The following is a 20,396-nucleotide window of genomic DNA, read 5'->3' as shown; positions in this document are numbered from 1 at the left end:
TGGTCTGCTGTACCGAAATCAACGATCTTGGTGTCTCCTATAGTATGTGAAACTCTCTAATAAATGGGGCCTGAATCAGAATCAGAAGATGAGTCCTGATTTGAATCATGCTATGCAATCTTATCATCTATATCAAATACCTATGATGCGGGTGAATGGAGTGCAGGTAAAGTGATGTCACAAGAGATAGACAAATACTTGAAAAATGCTCAAATCCATAAATGAAGAATCGTGAACATAGTTAGAATAGGAGACAAATCCTGAACATCAAATAAAAGAGGTGGGTCCACAAAGTCAAAAGCTTCTTTAATTGAGGCAATAGTGTCCTCAAATAAATCATCAACAACTATAACATCGTCTGAAAACTCTAGAGCAAGAGCACCCCAAAGAGATCAAATGGCTAAGCAAGCTTAAGTTGAACTGTCCCATCAATCTGACTCATACCCATCGCGAGCATCTCATCAACGTACTTGTCATGTGGAATAACTCCATCTACCATGTCTCCAATCTCAATGAATCTCCCATACTCATCGACCTCTTTTAGGAAATAGAACATCAAAAGGCTCATATAATCTGGAAAGGACGGGATGGCCAATGCAGACATGAAATTGCTAGGAGCTCCATCACTTAATTATAGTTGATGGACAAGATGCTAAAGCTTGGTTTCTTGAACAACACTGAGTCCACTAACAATCCCCCATTTGAATGTGTTTGTAGCTCAGGTGCCCTCAGAAAGTAGTTAGCCAAGCTTATCCTGTATAGGCGAACAGGATAGTCAAATGGTGTGTGAGACAATCAGGCCCTCACCTTCTCCTTGTGCATTCGCGTTTTCTATCGTAATAAGATTCAATAGGAATGAACCCATGTCCAAATGGTAGATCATGATCAATGACAACTATAAACTCACTAAGCTCGTGTTGACGTTGCTCTAACCCTATGCCAGGAAAAAAAGACATACCCCTCATCATGTAAAGTACCACTGTACTGTTGTGTTGATCAAATGACATAGCCATGAAGTCTCTGCAAAAATCCTCTATCTCAAGAGTCTGCACCTCATCAAATGTGAACCTAATGAAAAATAGGTCATCCTTATTGTGACTAATCTAAAACATTGGCTCAGAAGAGGCAAACATATCTCCAATGGATTGTACCATGATGACTTGCCCATCATGAATGAACTTTACCTTCTGATGAAGGGAAAAAGGAATGGCTCCAGCCTTATGAATCTAAGGTCGGTCTAATAATAGGTTAAAAGATGAAGGAATCTTCAAAACTTAGAACATAGTAGGAAATGTGGTTAGACCTATCGATAACCCAATCTCCAAAGTGCCCATAACCTCCCTCTTAATGTTATCATACGCTCTGACTGTTTGAGTAGAATGACCAAAGTTTGAAGGTGCATATATAATCGAGAGCAATAGTAGTAGCTAAGGGGTAGACATTCAGAGTTAAGCCATTGTCTAAAAAAACAGATGAGACTAGGTGGCCTGAACAACCAATTGAGATGTATAAAGGGTATGTATGGTCTGAATCATCAGGTGGCAAGTCATCATCCCAAAGCATAATGCAAGTGGCTCTGCTAACCGTCATCATGTGAATTAACCCCTCTAGAGTAGTGGTAGTCTCAACCTTGATTTGAGTCCAGGCTCGAATCAAAGCCTCTTTGTGAGTGTTGGAAGATGCCAATAGGCTTTAAATAGATATATGGGCCTGGGTGCTCTGCAACTGTCTCAGAATCTCATCGTCTTTTCTTCTAACCTTCTCATTAAAGGCCGCACCCTCCAAAAGTCTAGCACTTATGGGGGTCTGTTGTCGTACTATCCTACCCTATGCATAACGTACTGTACATCTGGAGTATGAACCTCATTAACATTTGGAGTATGAACCTCATCAATATCTAGGATCAAAACAAATGGATTCTAAACACAGTAACATGGGAAAGTCAATGGCCTAATAGTGGTCGATTGTATTGATGTCACATCGGGAACCAATCTAAATGGTGTGGGCATTCGTGGGCCCAAGGTCACTCCATCTACCTCATAAATCCCATCTACTACTATGGGCTCTATCTCAGACTTGTCCCAACTTAGCATGTGAATAGGATCATCAAGCTCAACAAAGTCCATGAAATGTATGTCATCTGCTGGAGGGAGAACTGTGTGTGTAGTATGAGTTGGTAATGGGTTAGTGGTTACACTTGGCTAACCCAAGTGAACCAAACCCTAATTAATCAAGTCCTTGATGGCGTGTATCAAAGCAGTACAACAGTCAGTCTCATGTTTTGGCCCCTAATGATATGCATAATGTAAATCCATCCTGAACTGTGGTAGGATAGGTTAAGGGAACAACCTAGGAGCAAGAGTTGTTAGTAACCCAATATCTGTGAGCTTCCAAAGAGCTTGACTCAATGTCATACCTAACTGTCAAAACTGTCTTGGTGTCCTTAAAACAAAAGAAATAGAAGTCTGCAAAGCTCTAGGTTCTCTTAGAGACCCACTTTGGTTCTACTGAGAGTTTGAGTTAAGGGTGACTTATGTCCATGCATCAAGCAATCTTGTATCCGTTTTGTTAGTAGAATGCCATTATTGCACTCTCCTTTCCATGCGCATGTTTTACATGCAAAGCCACTTGTGTCGGCTGTAGAGCCTGTTAAGCTCTTAGTTGATTGAGATGACCATTTCTCAGTCACTCTACTTGTCATGGAGCTACCAGTTAGGCTTCTTATGCTTACTAACTGCGTGCAATCTCTTTCTGCTCCCATTTCTGGACGTATTTGTACAATCAATCTCCCTCTTTATGCAATATTATATATTTATCTTATATTAATTCTGCATGAAATAGTGGGCATGAATGGGTGAATTGTCATGACTGAATTTTTGTGGAAAATTATGGAAATAGTGGCTTTGTGTGTGTGAATTTCTATGGCTAAATTTTTTAGAGAAAAGATGGAGAAAAGTGGTCGCATTAATGGATATTCACAATTAAATTTTAGTGGTTGTGTTTGCTAAATAAAGTGGCTAAATTTTATGGAAGTTTAAGTAGAGAAATGTTGAAATTTTAATGAAGACCATGACTGAAATTCAAGTGATTATTTGCTGAATTTTTAATGAAAATCATGGCTGAAATTCAAGTAGAGATTTGCTAAAGTTTTAAATGATGTAATTGGCTAAAATTCAAGGTTGGACATGGAGATTTGGGGTAGAAGTCCATGCTGCATTGGTGAGTTTTAATGGAGAAAGTGGCAGCAACATGGTGAGACTTTGGAGGCTTGAATTATTATTTTTTTAATGGTAAGAATGAGTGAAAGTGGTGGCTGTTAAATATTTGAATTGATGAATTTTTTTAATGGAAAAATGCATGTGAATTTCATGAATTTAGTGGCCTATATTTGATCTTTGGCAGTTGAATTTCTTTTTATGGAGAATTATGGAATTTGTGGCTGCTAGTGGATGAAATTCAAGTGGAAAAGTGTTAATTCCCAGCTGAAAATCAATGGAATTGGAATAGCTAAATTTTAGCCACGTAATGAAGTTTCATGGCTGCATTTTGCTAGCCATTTGGTGGAGATTTGTTCATGTATAGGATTTGTTCATGGCTGAAAATTCTTTTAATTCAAGTAGAAATACAACTAAATTCTAGTAGATTTGGTAGTTGCATATATGGTGATCGAATGATCAAAATTCAAGTGAAGTTTAGTGGATATTTTTATGGCTGAATTGTGCTGAAACTCAAGTGAAGAAATAAGTTGAAAGTGGCTGCATGTACGGTGGTTGAGTGGCTAAGAATTAATGAAAAAAATGCATCCAAATTGATAGATCTTTATGAGCTAAATTATGGTTGATTAGTGTGCTTTTTATGGATAAATTTAAGAAGCACAATATGAGCTGCATATTGGTGTGCGTTTGAGTGGAGAAATGTGAAAAATGATCAGAATGGAGCATATTATGGAATTGAATACATGGTTAAAATTCGAGGGAAATGCAGCTAAACTTAGATATTTTAAATATTTCGTATGTATTCATAATAATTTTATGGTTAATTTTTGTTAATCAATTTTCTCAAGTCTTGATATTCTAGTTGCCAATTTTCAATATTTCATGTTAGTATATATTATTAATGTTTTTAGGATTAGTTTCCACTAATTTAATCTCTCATGTTTCAATGTATCCTAGTTACTAATTTTCAATAATCGATTATCAATGCATGTTCTTAACATCTCTATACTTAGATTCCATTGGTCTTGCTATTCCATGATCCTTAAAATTTATTGTTGGTAGTTTGATGAATTAGAATTATTAGTATATATTTTATTTATATTTTTTTAGGTTCAGTTTCTATTAATCCTCTATTGGTTGATATTTTTATTTATTTTTATTTTACTTTATTTATTTATTTATTTGTTGCTGGCTTTAAAACTTTATGACCATGTATTCTCTAGAATTTCTTTTAAATAGTGATTGTGATTTATCTTGATAATCCATGTCATCTGAGTGTTATTAGATCATTTTTCATGCTATGAAAGTTCTAATCTTTGAAAATTTGATAGTTCTAGGGTGTTAAATTTTCTTATTATTAGTCATGACAATTTTCTGTTAAATAATTTTTCTTGAATGTCAATAATTTAGTTTCATGATGATTTTTCATTATTTGATTGATATTAGTTAGTTTCATGTTATTTAGATTATTTGCATGCCTTTAAAAGTCCTATCCTAGAAAGTTCATTAACTCTTAGGTTTTTAATCTTCTTGATTTAGTTTCATGTCATTAGATTATTTCCCATGCTATTAAAAGTCTCATAATGCAAAGTTTGATAATTTTAAATATTTGATCTTCTTCGTTTTAGTTTCATATTTCAAGTTCTTAGGTTTTAGATCTTCTTGTTATTATTCATGTATTTTGATTGTGTGATCATATTGAAAGCTTTCATTTTTGGAAATTCGATAGTAAGAAAATAAAGGCTATGCTTAAATGAGAAAAACACCCAAGAGGGTGTTGAATTGGGTTTTTCAACACAACAAATTCAAGCACAGTATAATCAAGAAATAAAGAGATAGAGTTAGAGAATTCAACTCGGATTTTATAGTGGTTCAGCACTTCCTTGCCTACGTCCACTCTCCTCAATCTCCTAACCGAGTAAGGGTTCCACTAGCTTGAAGCTTCAACCAAGCTTCCAATTTTTTACACTTGGATTCCGACTCCAATGGGCTTTACATAATCTCTTCAAGATTCAAACCTCTTGAAGGCTTTAACACTCAAGTTTTACAAGAAAGAATCCCTCAACCTAGCTCAAAGATAGCTCAAATACAAAACAAAGCTAGGATAACTCACAAGGGTGCACTAAAAGATATGCAAGTGATGGTTTAATGCACTAAGAAAGAAATGAGAGCTTTTAAGCTAAGAACAGGTAGGTAGACAATTGATTACAAGTGTTCTCTCCATCATAAATGAAGTGGAGCTCTCAATTTACAAGTTTTTAAGCTCGGGAGCCAAGAAAAACAAAAGGCAGCCTCGACCGGTCAAGCTGGGGGTCAACAGGTTCACTAACCGTTGGAGCATTTAATGTTTTGGCAGGTTACCGTTGCCTCGATCGGACCTCGACCGGACCTCGACTAGAGGTTGATCGGAAAGAATGGAACCTCAACCGAGAAGAGGAAGCTACTAGATGAGAGAGTGTGTTTTTGACACACCTCGACCAGACCTCGACCGGACAAGGGCAACCGATCGACCGGTTCCTCAACCGGTTGAGCCGGTTGGCCAGAGCCTCGACCGGTTCAGCCTTTTGGCCCCAAAAACCTATCATTTTCAATTCCTTTCTTTTCTAACACTCAGGCAAGGTCTTTAAGTAAATTAATATGCCAATTTTGAAACGTTTTGCCTAAGGTACATTTGATAAAACTCGGGTTTTAATGAAATTGAAATTTTAAAGAATAAACAAAGTTTTCAAAAATACATGAAAAGGTATGAAAAACCTAAGTGCACCCATGCATTCATCTTACATTCATTTCCTATGATCAAAAGTCTTCTAATAGTCTTAATCTTGTATCATTTTGGTCCTTTGATGAATTTCCAAATTTATACTTGAGATTCTTTATCATTCAAACCAATTAGTCACTTAACCATGGTTTGTTATCATCAAAACCCGATTGGGAGAACCCTTGGGCTAACAATCTCCCCCTTTTTGATGATGACAAACCTTGGTTATCTAGGAGAAAAAGAAATCTCCCCCTCAAACCAATCATGGATCAATCAATTCGAAATTTATGAATTGACATGCGAATTTTCAATAGGAAACAATGTAAATCATGAAAATAGCATATCATAATATATATAGTAAAGTCAAATGTACACGAGACATAAACATATGAAACAGATATGACAATGATATGCATGTAAATGTCCTAGATCCTAAATATCTCTCCCCCTTTGGCAACATAAAAAATAAACGAAGGGGGTCTCAATAAAATCAAGGCTAAAGAGGTGAAGGTGGAAACACGGAGCGGAGGTAAGCCATTATCTCCCCATGCTGACTCTCCTGGCGACTCTCAATACGCACAATCCTCTGCTGGAGATGATCAAATGCAGCCTGTTGCTAATCCATGCGACCCTTCATACGCTCAAATCTTTGTTGTAGATACTCAAACTGAGAAATGAAGTCAGTCTGATACTGATCCATGTGATTATCCATGGAGTAGAATCAAGCATCACTGACTACGGAAAGCTCCTCCATGCGAGTCCCAAGTGAGCTAATCTGAGCTAATAAATCCATCTAAGGTGCATGATTAGGAGCGTGAGGTGCCTGATGAGGTGATGACTCGGTGTGAGGAGGCTTAGTGAATGATGGCTAAGAAGACGGTCCCGCTGTGTAATCCAACTCAAACATCATCGGCTCAGGAAATGGTGCCTCAAACTGAACACCCTCGGACTAAAGTGGATGGATGTCAAGCTCGGGCTCTCTCTACTCAAAGCCTCTCTAAGAGTCTAACCCATCTTCCATCTCTCGAATCTCAGCCTTCTCCTCTACTCCGGGATGCACTTGCAACTACACCTACCCCTATATCTAGGCTTATGTTGGTGGTCTCTCAGCTCTCCTAATCCAAGAGCCATCGGGGGCCTTCTCAAACTTCATCCGTCCCAATGACTACTCATCGTATGTATCATAAATACTAGGGGCCTCAAAGTTTGTCTCTCTGCTCAAATCAACCCCGACATCCTTGAATACTCTAGTAAGAAAGCGACTATAGGGGAGTACTCGAGTCGTGCTCTCGTAGCATGATATCATGTACATCATCATCAGATACCCCACTTGAATCCGTCTCCCCGTCAGAATCGAGTCTATGAGAAATGCCTCAAGGTAAGAGACCTCGTCTTGGTGCCCGCCTCGTGTCAATAAGATGGAGCAGATTAAGTGGTGAATGACTCGGTGATTACTACTCAAAAAGTGTTATTTTGTAGCTTGTAATTAACTCTTTTAAACACTTTTGAGTAGTAGTTATTACCTTTTAACTCAATTGGCATGTTAAGGACCCCTACAATCAATTCTAATCAAATTGTGTTAAGTTTTGGTGTTTTGATAGCTTTTTTATCACCAAAGCAATCCAAGATTGAGGAGAGTTCTTTGGAATCCATGGAAAAGCAATGGAAAGCTCAGAAACATGAAGAACAGAAGCTTTAAAGTCCTTTTCCATAAGCAAATCCGGAATGCAAGGAGGGGAAGCAAAGAGAAATATGCCATGAAGCATTCTTGATTACAATCATTTCAGCCACTTTTGAAGCACTTCCTGAAGTCTAATTTATGCATGCTATATTTCGTTTCAAAGCTCAGGAAGTTAACAATCCAATGCTTCAAACGGTGCGCAATTCGAAGTTGAAATGAATGAGTTACATTCATTGCAAGAAGATCACTCCAAGCTGAAGGCAGAATGGTGCACGGCTGCGAAATCAACCTTTGGCTGCGAAAATGTTGTCATTTTGCTGCGAAAATTTCGCAACCATTTTGCACAGTGCCGCGGTGTTCTCCTGAAGCTTCCCGATCGACATTTTGAGATATTTTTCTTTAGATATTTGATGTCTAAATCCCCAAACTCTCCTTGTAACCCACCTATAATAGGATTCCTTAGTCTTTAAGTAAGAACAAAGGGTGAATAACCCCTTATATATAGTTTTGTAATTTTTTTCATAGAAGAATATATATGTAATCGACGAACAGAGCACTTGCTCTATTTTTTCCTTCATATTTTTGTTTTCTCGTTCTTTTTATTTCTAGCCAATCAAACTCTGAGGATTTTTCCTCAGAGGATGAGTGGCTAGGCTCTTTGGTCTCTTTGAGTGAAGAAATCTGGGTAAGTTTCCTCATGCATAAATTGGAAGTTTTGTTGTTTTAGTTTTTAATGAAGAGAAAGTGTGACCCGTTAATGGTTTTTATCTTTTTAGTTAACTTAAAATGCCTTTCAATCACCTAGGCCAACACTTGGTAAGGCAAGTGATCTCTGTCCATGGAGATGCACTAGTTTATCTCTTGTGAGCCTTTGGGAGGTGGTTTGAAGGTAGGATTTTCTAGAATAGCCAACACTTGGCAAGTTTTTGGACTCTAAGGAAACATCCATTAGTTATCTCTTGCGAGCTTTTGACGGGTAATCCAAGGTTAAGGATCACCTTGAATGGCAAATATTAGGTGAGAGGCACAAGCCATTGCAAGATGCATCAGTGAGAGGGATTTAGTGTTTGAACCCATTAAAGGGGAAGCATCTGTACCACACCAGATAGAGAATTAACTATATGTTAATTCTCTAATGCGAGGAAAAGAAACAAGTGATCGGAACTCTCCTTTTTGTATGAGGAACCTGAGCTTAGTGATCTAAACTCCAAGAAACACTTTTCTTTGTAATTAAAATCAGTTACTATTTTGGTTAGCTTAAAACCAAACCTTTTCAACCAAAGTTTATGTTTTCTTTTAAAGCTAACCTTGAAATGAAAAGGCACCAATTCATCTTTGAATTAATATCAATTGTGAAGTGAAAACCCATCCCAGTGAACGACCCTAAAGCCACTATGCTATGTTAGCTAAGGCTATCCTAGTACATGGTGTAATAGGTTATAAATTTTGTTGATTACTCCCTGAGGACCAAAATCAAGGGACACCAGCTGGACACGTATCAAATGGCACCACTATCAGGGACTATTGAGAGGACATGAATCAGTTGAGATACCAATTGGGAACGAATCACTCGGCTACTCACGGTCAGGCTATGTGCCGATGGTTTGCCCATCCCCTAGGCATCTGCAAGGTCACACATCCTCTTAATAGCCTCTCTAAGCTCAAAACCCGACACAGTGGGCCAAGCCTTGGACTTATATACCCTAAGTCCAACTAAAGCAATGTTGAAAATACGACAGATGCTCTCCGGGTCCAGCTGGATCTCAACACCTCTAATAGTGGAAATGATCGATCCACCTAGTCCATATGTCACTCTCGAATAGAAAGCTTGCACCAGAGTCAGGAAAATCGGCTCAGAAATCGTCACTACTAGCATCCATTCCAACCATCTGAAAAGTCCTTCAAACCCGAAATGCTGAAGTTAAGAGAAATTAATATTTCTCCCTAGAACCACCTTCCTCTGAGCGAACTTATTCTTGTATCTCTAATAATCCTCCATAGTGCTGAAGAGGGTCGTGTCGAACCTCGCCTTTTGGCGAGCCTCCGTCCGAACAGGTTGAGATAGCTCTGCAAGGCGCTTGCTCTATGCCCTAGAAGCAATCGTCTCTCTCCTAGGCACCATCAGAAAGTCAAAAAGAAGGACAAGGTTAGTAGAGAAAGAACTGAGCACAACCAAGAGAAAACAAACCCAAACAAAAGCCCTAGGCGCGTGGGAACATAGCTAAAATCAGTTGTGACACGCGCTGAAAGAGGAGTTGTCCCAAAAACGAAGCCTTAGGTCCCAAAAATCAATTTGAAACCCCTCAAAATGCTGCAATGGCATCAAAAATCTCTTCTGGGCAGCTGAAACGGCTTAGCCCTTGAAAAACCAAAGAAAACAAGTGAAAAAATGAGGCGCAGGAGGGGTATTTAAAACGACACCTCGACAAATCGGTAGACCGGTCCTGATCCGGTCGACCGCCTGGTCAACGGTCAACGCGGCAACGCTTCGATTGTTGTGCATTTTCTCGTCTCGTAATCCTCCTCTCGCCTTTTCAGTTGAAATCCCCAAATTTTTTATGTCCAATGGCAAGGGAATTTTGATTTTTTGGTCAAAATTTAACCATTTTTCCTAAGTATATGTTTATATGATACCTATGACATGAAATTCATGCAATCAGAGGGTATATTCAACAAGAATTCATTAAAAAATCATTAGATCATAAAGAAATCACCCTTAGTTGTCTTCTAATATCAACAAATTGTTCTTCACTTAGAGGTTTTGTAAATATATCGGCAAGTTGATCTTTTGTGCTTACAAACTCAAGTGTAATGTCACCCTTTTGTGCATTGTCTCTAAGAAAATGATGTCTAATTTCTATATGCTTAGTCCTAGAGTGTTGCACAGGATTTTTTGAAATATTTATGGCACTTGTGTTATTACATTTAATAGAAACATGCTCAAAAGACAAATTGAAATCACTAAGTGATTGTTTCATCCAAAGAATTTGTGCACAACGTAAATTGGTTGCTATGTATTCGGCTTCCGCCATTGACAAAGCTACCAAATTTTGTTTTTTATTATGCCATGAAACAAGTGAGTGTCCTAGGAAATGACAAGTGCCACTAGTGTTTTTTCTTTCAACTTTACAACCGACAAAATCGGCATCCGAGAATCCAATTAATTCAAAGTTATCACCCTTAGGATACCATAAGCCTATGTCCATTGTCCCTTTTAAATATCTAAGGGTTCATTTTATGGAACTTAAGTGAGATTCTTTAGGACAAGATTGAAATCTAGCACACAAGCATACACTATACATGATGTCGGGTCTACTAGCGGTCAAATATAGCAAAGAACCTATCATGCCTCTATACATAGTTGAGTCAATGGATTTACCTTTCTCATCCTTATCAAGCTTGATGGATGAGCTCATTGGAGTCTTCATTGTTTTGGCGTCTTCCATGTTGAACCTTTTTAGAAGATCTCTTATATATTTTGCTTGATTGATGAAGGTTCCTTCCTTTAGTTGTTTGATTTGAAGTCTAAGGAAGAAGTTGAGTTCTCCCATCATGCTCATTTCAAACTCACTATGCATGCACTTAGAAAATTCTTCATAAAGAGAGACATTAGTAGCTCCAAAAATAATATCATCAACATATATTTGAACTAAGAGCATGTCATTTTCTTTGGTCTTTATGAAAAGAGTTGTGTCAATTTTTCCCATTTTAAAACCCTTTTTCAAAAGAAATTTACTCAATCTTTCATACCATGCTCTAGGTGCTTGTTTCAAACCATAAAGTGCCTTTTTAAGTTTAAAAACATGGTTAGGAAAGTTAAAACTTTGAAAACTAGGTGGTTGTTCAACATATACTTCTTCATTTATAAAGCCATTTAGGAAAGCACTTTTCACATCCATTTGATATAAAATAAAGTCTTTAAAACATGCAAAGGCAAGTAACATCCTAATGGCTTCCAATCTAGCTACAGGAGCAAAAGTTTCTTCATAATCTATCCCTTCTTCTTGATTATAACCTTGGGCTACCAATCTTGCTTTATTTCTAACAATTATTCCATTTTCATCCATTTTATTTCTAAAGACCCATCTAATTCCAATAACACTTTGATTTGAAGGTCTTGGCACTAATTCCCATACTTCACTTCTTTCAAATTGATTTAACTCTTCTTGCATAGCAATCATCCAATTTTCATCAACTATAGCGTCATTTATATTTTTAGGCTTAATTTGAGATATAAAAGCAAGATTATTGCAAATATTTCTAAGAGATGATCTAGTTCTTACCCCATTAGATGGACTACCTATAATTTGATCTCGTGGGTGGTTGATGACAAACTTCCAATCTTTAGGAAGGTCTTGGATTGATTCACCTTGCACTTGTTGAGGAGGAAGTAGTGCCAAAGGTGATACTTCTTTCTTAGGATTCTCTCCAATTTCTTCTTGTTGCCTTTTATCTTCAATTTGCAATTTTCCCATAGAGGTCTCCAACCCTAAATCATCATCAAAACTCTTTCTTTCTTGGAGAGAATTGTTACATTCATCATAAATAACATGGATGGACTCCTCTACAACCATGGTTCTTTTGTTAAAAACTCTAAAGGATTTACTTGAAGTTGAGTAACCAAGGAAAATTCCAACATCCGATTTTGCATCAAATTTTTCAAGATTGTCTTTGGTGTTTGATATAAAACATTTGCACCCAAAGACTTTGAAATAGCTAATGTTGAGTTTCTTGTTTTTCCAAAGCTCATAAGGAGTTTTCTTAAGAATAGGCCTCGGTAATATTCTATTTAAAACATAACAAGAGGTGTTAACCGCTTCGGCCTAAAAATATTTTGGCAAATTGTTTTCATTTAGCATGGTTCTAGACATTTCTTGAAGAGTTCTATTTTTCCTTTAAATTGCCCCATTTTGTTGAGGAGTTCTAGGAGCTGAAAAATTGTGGTTAATACCATACTCATTACAATAGTCTTTAAAATCAATATTTTCAAGTCTCTCCCATGATCACTTCTTATACAAGTAATTGTAAAACCTTTTTCATTTTGAACTTTATTGCAAAACTTTGAAAACTCATAAAAGGCTTTATTCTTTTAACTTAAAAATAAGACCCAAGTGTATCTAGAAAAGTCATCCACAATAACATATGCGTAAGATTTTCGTCCAAGACTTGGTGTCCTAGAGGGACCAAATAAGTCCATATGCAACAACTCAAGAGGCCTAGTTGTTGAAATGAAATTTTTTTTAAAAAAAAAAGTTTTTGGTTTGCTTTCCCATTTGACATGCTTCACAAACTTTGTCTTTTTGAAAATTTATTTTGGAAAGGCCTCTAACAAGTTCATCCTTGTTGAGTTGGGAAATGAGGTTCATGTTAGCATGTCCCAACCTTCTATGCCACAACCAACTTTGATCATGCATGCTTGAAAGCATCTATCATGGTCATCATATTTTGAAATATTTATAGCATAAACATTATCGCATCTATGGCCCATGAAGATGGTTTTATCATTTTGAATATCCTTGATGATGCAATGAGATGCTTCAAAAATCACTTTGAAACCTTTGTCACAAAGTTGACTAATGCTTAAAAGATTATGTTTTAAACCATTCACTAATAAAACACTTTCAATAAGAGAGGATGTGTCATTACCAATGTTGCCTTGACCAATGATCATTCCTTTTGCATTGTGTCTAAAAGTAACGTATCCTCTCTTTCTCTTTATAAGGAACGCAAACTTGGATTCATCCCCGTTCATGTGTCTTGAGCATCCACTATCCAAGAACCACTTATCCTGCTTTGAACCCTACAAAATAAAATTCAAGTAGATTTAGGTACCCATATCCTTTTAGGTCCTTGAGGGTTAGTGACCTTGGATTTTTCAATCCAAACCTTTTTGGATTTGAATTCTTTTGAGAACCATTTCTTAAGGAATATGCACTACTAATGTGTCTTCCCCTTCCACAAAAATTGCAAGTGGTAGAAGGACTTGCACTTGAGGATTCTTTTACAAAGTAGTTTTTAAAATACTTTTGATTTTTTGAAAATTTGAATCATAGCCCTTGTTTTTCAAAAACACATTTTTGGCTAGCTAAAATCATTTCAAAAGATTTTTGTCCACAAGAAAAATTGAAAGAGAGGAGCTCAACCATTCATTTTGCTTTTTCAAAATCTCATTTTCATTTCTCAAAAACTCATTTTCTTTTTCAATATGGGTTTTAGAAATTTCAACAATTGAAAATTTTTCTTTCACTTCTTCAAGTTCTTTTTCAAGTTCTTGAATTTTCTTTTTGAGAGAATTATTTTTCAAACAAAGTTTTTCAAAAACATCATGCATATCTTCATCACTAAAATTAGAGTTTACCTCATCAAGTTCATCTATTACCATGAAGCTCATGTTTGCCACTTCTTTCTCCTTTTCTTCTTCAGAGAATTCTTCACTTTCACTCCAAGTGGTCATCATTGCCTTCTTCATTCTTTTCTTGGCTTCACTTTTATAGAGAGGACAATCATATTTAATGTGTCCCAGTTTTTTGCATTTGAAACACACCAATCTCTTTTCTCTTCCCATTTGTCCTTGTCACCATGAGATGAAGATTCCTTTTTAGAAAGGTCTCTTCTAAAGGTGAACTTTCTTCCTCTAAACCTTCCACCCCTCATGTATTTGTTGAGCTTTCTTGTGATGAGGGCTAAATCATCATTTTCTTCACTTGGTTTTTCTTCTTCAACATCTTCTTCTTCCTTAATTGTAGCTTTGAGAGTTATGCTCTTCTTCTTTTTGTCTTCACCCTCTTGTAACTTCTTTGCTAAATTGATCTCATATGTCATTAATGACCCTATGAGCTCCTCCATAGGTAACTTGGTCAAGTCTTTTGCTTCTTGAATTGTGGTGACCTTTGTATGCCACGTTGATGGGAGTGACCTCAATATCTTCCTCACCTTTTCGGATTCCTTGTAGGTTTTTCCCAAAGCTTCAAGACCATTGACAATGTCAGTGAACCTAGTAATCATCTCAACAATAGTCTCATTTTCTTTCATCACAAATAATTATGAACAAGTATATTTATTTTTTACTCTTTCACTTGATTTGTTCCTTCATGAGTTATTTCAAGTAATCTCCAAATTTCTTTAGTCGATTTACATTGGCATATTCTATTATATTCATTTCTATCCATAGCACATTGCAAAGTGAAAATGGCCTTAGCATTTAATTGAAAATTTCTTCTATCAAGCTCATTTCATTCTTACTTGGGTTTTGGAACCAAGACTCCATCAACTAGTTTTGTAAGAAAAGTTGGGTCATCTTCAATGATGTCCCATACGTCTAAATCAGTTTATTGTAAATACCAAGTCATTCTAGTTTTCCAATAGGGATAGTTGGTTCTTGTAAAAAATGAAGCTCTATGTTCTGTAAAATTTTTAGTTTGAGATAAGTTTGATGGAATAGTCATTTCCTTTTAGACGATTAAGTCTTAAACAAGAGGTTTTACTCTAATACCAATTGAGAAAATAAATGCTATGCTTAAATGAAAAAAACACCCAAGACGGGGTGAATTGGGTTTTTCAAAACTTTTTCAACACTACAAATTCAAGTACAATATAATCAAAAAATAAATATATAGAGTTAGAGAATTCGAACTTGGATTTTATAGTGGTTCGGCACTTCCTTGCCTACGCCCACTCTCTTCAATCCCCTAATCGAGTGAGAATTCCACTAGCTTAAAATATAAGGTGTCACTTCTGAATGCGTCACCATTTATCTACTTTGGTGTCACTTCCAAATATGTCACCAATTGGTACCCTCTATGGTGTCAGTGGAGATGGTGACACTATTGCAGTGACACCCTATGTTTATGGTGACTCGTTATAAATGTCACCATATATCTTTTTCCTTGTAGTGAATAATAACCAAATTCTCAAGAACTTTTTAATGCATCATTCTTAATACAAATACCCACCATAATGCTTAAATAATTGCTTAAAAGATAACATGTCAATATATATATATATATATATATATATATATATATATATATATCATGTTATTCATCTTGAATATTAAAATATGAAGATTCCATCGTAGCACATCGATCACCAAAGTTTTCTATATGAACCCCTTCTAATGCTACACCACTTTCATCCTCATCATCTACAAAGAGATTCAATAAACATTAACAACAAAATTATTTTTGAAAAAAACACAACTATTAAAATTTTTTGATTTTACAAATTCTACCCAATATGAAGACCTTCTACTTTGTTTATTAGAATTGATTTTTTCTTGCATATTGAAGGTTTTCGATCAATTTCTTCATAACGAAGCTCTTCTAGCTTATCCCTCAACCATCCAAAAGGATCATAGTTCATTTTCTTCTTGTTAGTTTTCTTTTGTTTAGATTGCTACCTAAAATTAAATTAATGAAGCTTGATTTGATGGGGCTTTAAAAATTGTCATTGTTTATCAATAAAAGTGGTTAATATTGGAGCTTGCGGGTGGAGGCATATTTCTGGCATTTTGTGGAGAGAGATGATGCGTTTCTAAATAATGGCCTGTTTTGAAATGTCATTGTAGCAAGTGTCGTCAGCCCAGGTGCTTACAAGGAGCTAGCGCCATCTTCCCTTCATTATCTATTAAATCCATTTTTCCCCCATTAATTAACACCCACAGGCCACAAACCCCACCCTCAACCCGATACCCATACACACTCCCATATAAATAAGCGACAAGCTACAACCGTTTTTTCACCGTGAACACTAACAACTCCATCCAGCTTGCACCAGCATCATCTTCAGACATCATCCTCGAGAAACTCTGAAACCCTTGTTGTCTTGAATCCCATATACCAAAAATTAAACTGGGAAGAATCCGACGAGTAACCACCGGAAACTCCATCATCGGCTACCACCTTCCTCGGTTTCAATCATTGGCTCTCCATAAGCTAACGCCACTACCAGGGACAGAAATGGAGAGTTCACTGACGAGAGCAAAAACCATCATTGTGGTTTGATCCTCTGAACCTCTAATTTATCCATGAAAATATCTTTGTCCAAAATTTTGGAATCATTTCTGTTGATTACATTGCATTATTCTTCTCCTAAGAGTTTTTAGAGTTGTGCGAGATTGAGTTTTTGAAGCTTTGCATGTTAAGGTTTTTGGAGCTGTGAGGGTTTGAGAAGATTGAAGGTGGGGAGTTCTTGTTTTTGCCAAGAGATTTGTTGTTGAGGCCTCCTCGACTTTTTCAGGTTCTCTTCTTCGGGCTGCAAGGTTTGTCTCTCTCCCTCCGTTTTTTCTTCCTATGTGTAATTTTGTTTCCTCTGTCGTTTGATTATCATTACTTCACCAACTCCTCTGATTCCGGTTTTCCAACCTCTTCCATCTTTTTCCTTCATTCATTGAATTTGGGTTTGAGTGAGTGTTATTCGGCTGATATGTTGTTTTTGGGTTTGGGTGCATGTTATTCAATGGAATTTAGTCTGAATGTTTGTGAAATCAAGGTTTTTGCCGGTGATTTTATGTGGGTTTCTGCTTTTATTGAATATCAGTTTTGTGTATTTATTTTAGTTAATTTGATCTTTGTGATGAATGTAAGAGAACAGTTATTTAGGCCAAGTGTTTTCTCATTGAAAAAGTCAAGTTCTGCCATTCAGTTGTTAGTGAGCAACCTTTGAAAAGCTATAGATGCAATATTGTTTTTGTTACGAGATGTTGCTGCATTAACAACAAAAAGGCCCCTGTCATCCATGACTAATTATTATATGTGGTAGGGCTAGCTACCATACTAGATGGCTTTGGCTGATTCTGGCAATGCTTGTCTTGTATTTTGGACTGGACCTCATAATATTAAAATTTAAAAATAGGTAATTAGGCCTTCTCTTTTGGTCTGGAATCTGTTCTCTTTAGCCATTTTACTTGACCACAAAAGTCTGGAATTTATTATTTCATCATTTCCTCCAATTGCCAAAAAATATGATTTTTCTGAACTGTTTATGAGGTTGATGTTCCCTTGTTTTTTCTTTCAAAATAGTAATACTGTTGCTTTTGGAACTGATTGTTTTTCACGAGGCTTCTCTCAATTAATAATAATTGTTGGAATCTGTGCAACGATTTATGGTGAAAAATAAGAAAAACGAGAAAGAAAGAACACGCAGATTTAACGTGATTTGGCAAATTGCCTACGTCCATGGGAACAAGAAAAAAGACTTTTACTATATATAAAATTAGGGTTATATAAAAAGATATTTATACTTACCCTTAAAAATAAAATTCCAAAAATACCCCTGAACACCCTCAAATCTATCGTTCACCCACAACAATAAAAATACAAACTTGAATGGTAAACGTGGTCGCTAGCTCCAGCATTTGCCCCTTTTTCTCCATGTCTTTCGCTTAAATATAAGTCACATACTACAACAATAACTATTGGTGAGGATTGTACATGTCGTGTGTAGGGAACAAACAGTAACCAGGTTAAGATTAAATCACAGAGAAACTTCTCCCAAATTTCTCCAATAATACTGATTAACTACTCAATCTGTATTGAGGGAACCCTACACTTCTAGTCTTTGTCACGTCACACGCACGGTCATTTTAAAGTGTGTTCTGGCACATCCCTGCAAACTATGATGCATTAGAGTCATGTAGATGTTTATATTTATAAGCATCTTGAACTGTCTTTTCAGATTTTGCAAAGAATTTTCTATTTGCAATTTAACATCATGAGAAACGAATGTTATGGTTAGTAAGATATTCATATCATGCTTTGATTTCATTAACATTTAATACTCTATGCTGTGTATAAGAGGAACACAAGCGTCGCACGTTTCACACAAAGCAACAGCAGCAGCAACCAGAGATGGCAAATGACGGTGAATCAACTCCTAATTCATACCCTATGAATGGTGGAATTGGCTGTCACAGCTATGTTAAAAATTCCCACATTCAGGTCTTTACTATGCCTAATTTCCATTCATATTTGCCTCATTAGTTTTTTTTTCTTCTCAAGTGATATATATTAGATGATGAGGATAATGATAGATGGGTTTTATCTTTGTTGAAGAGAGCTTTGCTGCATGCTGCTAAGGATGTGATCACTGAAGCTATTGTAGAGAAGGTGGATATCACAAACCCTTGGTTTAATTCTTCGAGAACATTACGTGTTGCAGATTTTGGCTGTTCTGTTGGCCCCAACACCTTCGTTGTAGTGCAAAACATCATCGAAGCCCTAGAGCTCCTGTACCGTTCTAAGCGACACAACCCTGAAATCCCAGAATTCCATGTGTTCTTCAATGATCATGTCCTCAATGACTTCAACACCCTCTTCAGATCCCTCCCTTTCTCCCACCGATACTTTGCTGCCGGCGTGCCTGGTTCATTCCATGATCGATTATTTCCCAAGTCTACTCTCCACATCATACACTCCTCTTATGCACTGCACTGGCTGTCCCAGGTGCCCACCCAACTTGCAGACAGAAACTCTCCTGCTTGGAACAAAGGGAGAATCCATGGCTTAGGGGCTACATCAAAAGAAGTTCGGGAGGCCTTTTCAGCTCAGTTCAGTAAGGACTTGCAGGCCTTTCTGAATGCTAGAGCACTGGAGCTTGTGGGAGGAGGTCTGATGCTACTTCTAGTGAGCGCTCTCCCCAATGAGTTCCATTCTTCTCAAACTAATAGTGCGATAGTGTTGGATCTTCTGGGATCATGCCTCATTGACATGGCTAAAATGGTAAAGATCACACACTATGTAATATGTTGTGCTATACTCTCCCTCTCAAACATACTACCATCATTATAGAACAGAATTTCATATGACAAATCTGCACAATAACGCTTTATTGCAGGGGATAATCAGTGAAGACAATGTGGATTCATTCAACTTGCCTATCTATCGCACATGCCCAGGTGAGTTGGAGGCATTTATAGAGAAAAATGGGCATTTCAAAATTGAGAAGATGGAAGAGCTGATTAATCCGGTGAGAGGGGATCCGCCTGATTTCCAAATGTTAGCTTCGCATTTAAGAGCTACATTCGAGGGAGCTTTGGAGGAACACTTTGGAAATGAGATTATGGATGAGTTGTTCGAACGCTTTACCAACAAAATTGGAGAGAATTCTCACATCATTTATGACCAGCAATACATTAAAGAGACAGAAATTTTCGTCTCTCTTAAACACAGAGTAACTGATTACGAGGTGTGGTCGAGTTGAGCCACCATGCAGACTTGGTGTTTAAGTTTGTGATTTCCACAAGCGTGGGTCTTCTAGTGTGACATTTCAAGTTGATTGCGAAATTTGTGATAGGAAGGATCGATTTTATTTGGGATATTTTCTGTGAGGAGAAGTTTCCATCTCTAACAGTGGAGTGCTCTTTCTTGTCCAAGAAACCCCCACTCCTGGAGAATGCAGCTTGAGAAGAGTTGTGTATGATTCTTAAGGGAGTGGCTGGTTGTGGTTTTTCTTTGAATGGGTTGTGCAGAAAAATAAAATAAAAACAAAAACAAGAAGGTGTCTCTTTGTGTAAAATATATAAGAGCTCTTATATTTTTACCTTCAAATCAGTCTTAATCAGCATTCAAGCAAGTGATTCAAAACTAACTTAAAAACTAAAAACCATATCTAAAGCAGAAACAAATGTATATATTTCCACAGGCACCATTTTAACAAGTGGGCTGGAAGAATTCAGCCCACTTGTTTAATAGAAGACAAGCATCCACTTGCAGTAGCTAGTTTTTTAAAAAACCAGATAAGAGTG

General features: G+C 36.8%; 1 protein-coding gene across 1 annotated transcript; it reads left to right on the top strand.

The window, feature by feature from the left end:
- Positions 1 to 16,383: 16,383 nt before the first annotated feature.
- LOC117929731 (loganic acid O-methyltransferase-like) lies at positions 16,384 to 20,167 on the top strand. The gene is made up of 5 exons (XM_034850118.1): positions 16,384 to 16,650; positions 16,798 to 16,913; positions 18,449 to 18,591; positions 18,706 to 19,371; positions 19,487 to 20,167. Exons 3-5 carry the CDS (start codon positions 18,502 to 18,504, stop codon positions 19,850 to 19,852), a joined length of 1,122 nt encoding a protein of 373 aa, XP_034706009.1. The 5' UTR covers positions 16,384 to 16,650; positions 16,798 to 16,913; positions 18,449 to 18,501; the 3' UTR covers positions 19,853 to 20,167.
- Positions 20,168 to 20,396: the final 229 nt, after the last annotated feature.

Source organism: Vitis riparia, chromosome 14, assembly GCF_004353265.1.
Source record: "Vitis riparia cultivar Riparia Gloire de Montpellier isolate 1030 chromosome 14, EGFV_Vit.rip_1.0, whole genome shotgun sequence".
In the NCBI taxonomy this organism is placed as follows: Eukaryota; Viridiplantae; Streptophyta; class Magnoliopsida; order Vitales; family Vitaceae; genus Vitis; species Vitis riparia.
Note: the sequence above shows the minus strand (reverse complement) of the source record. Positions and strands in the feature narration are given on the sequence as shown.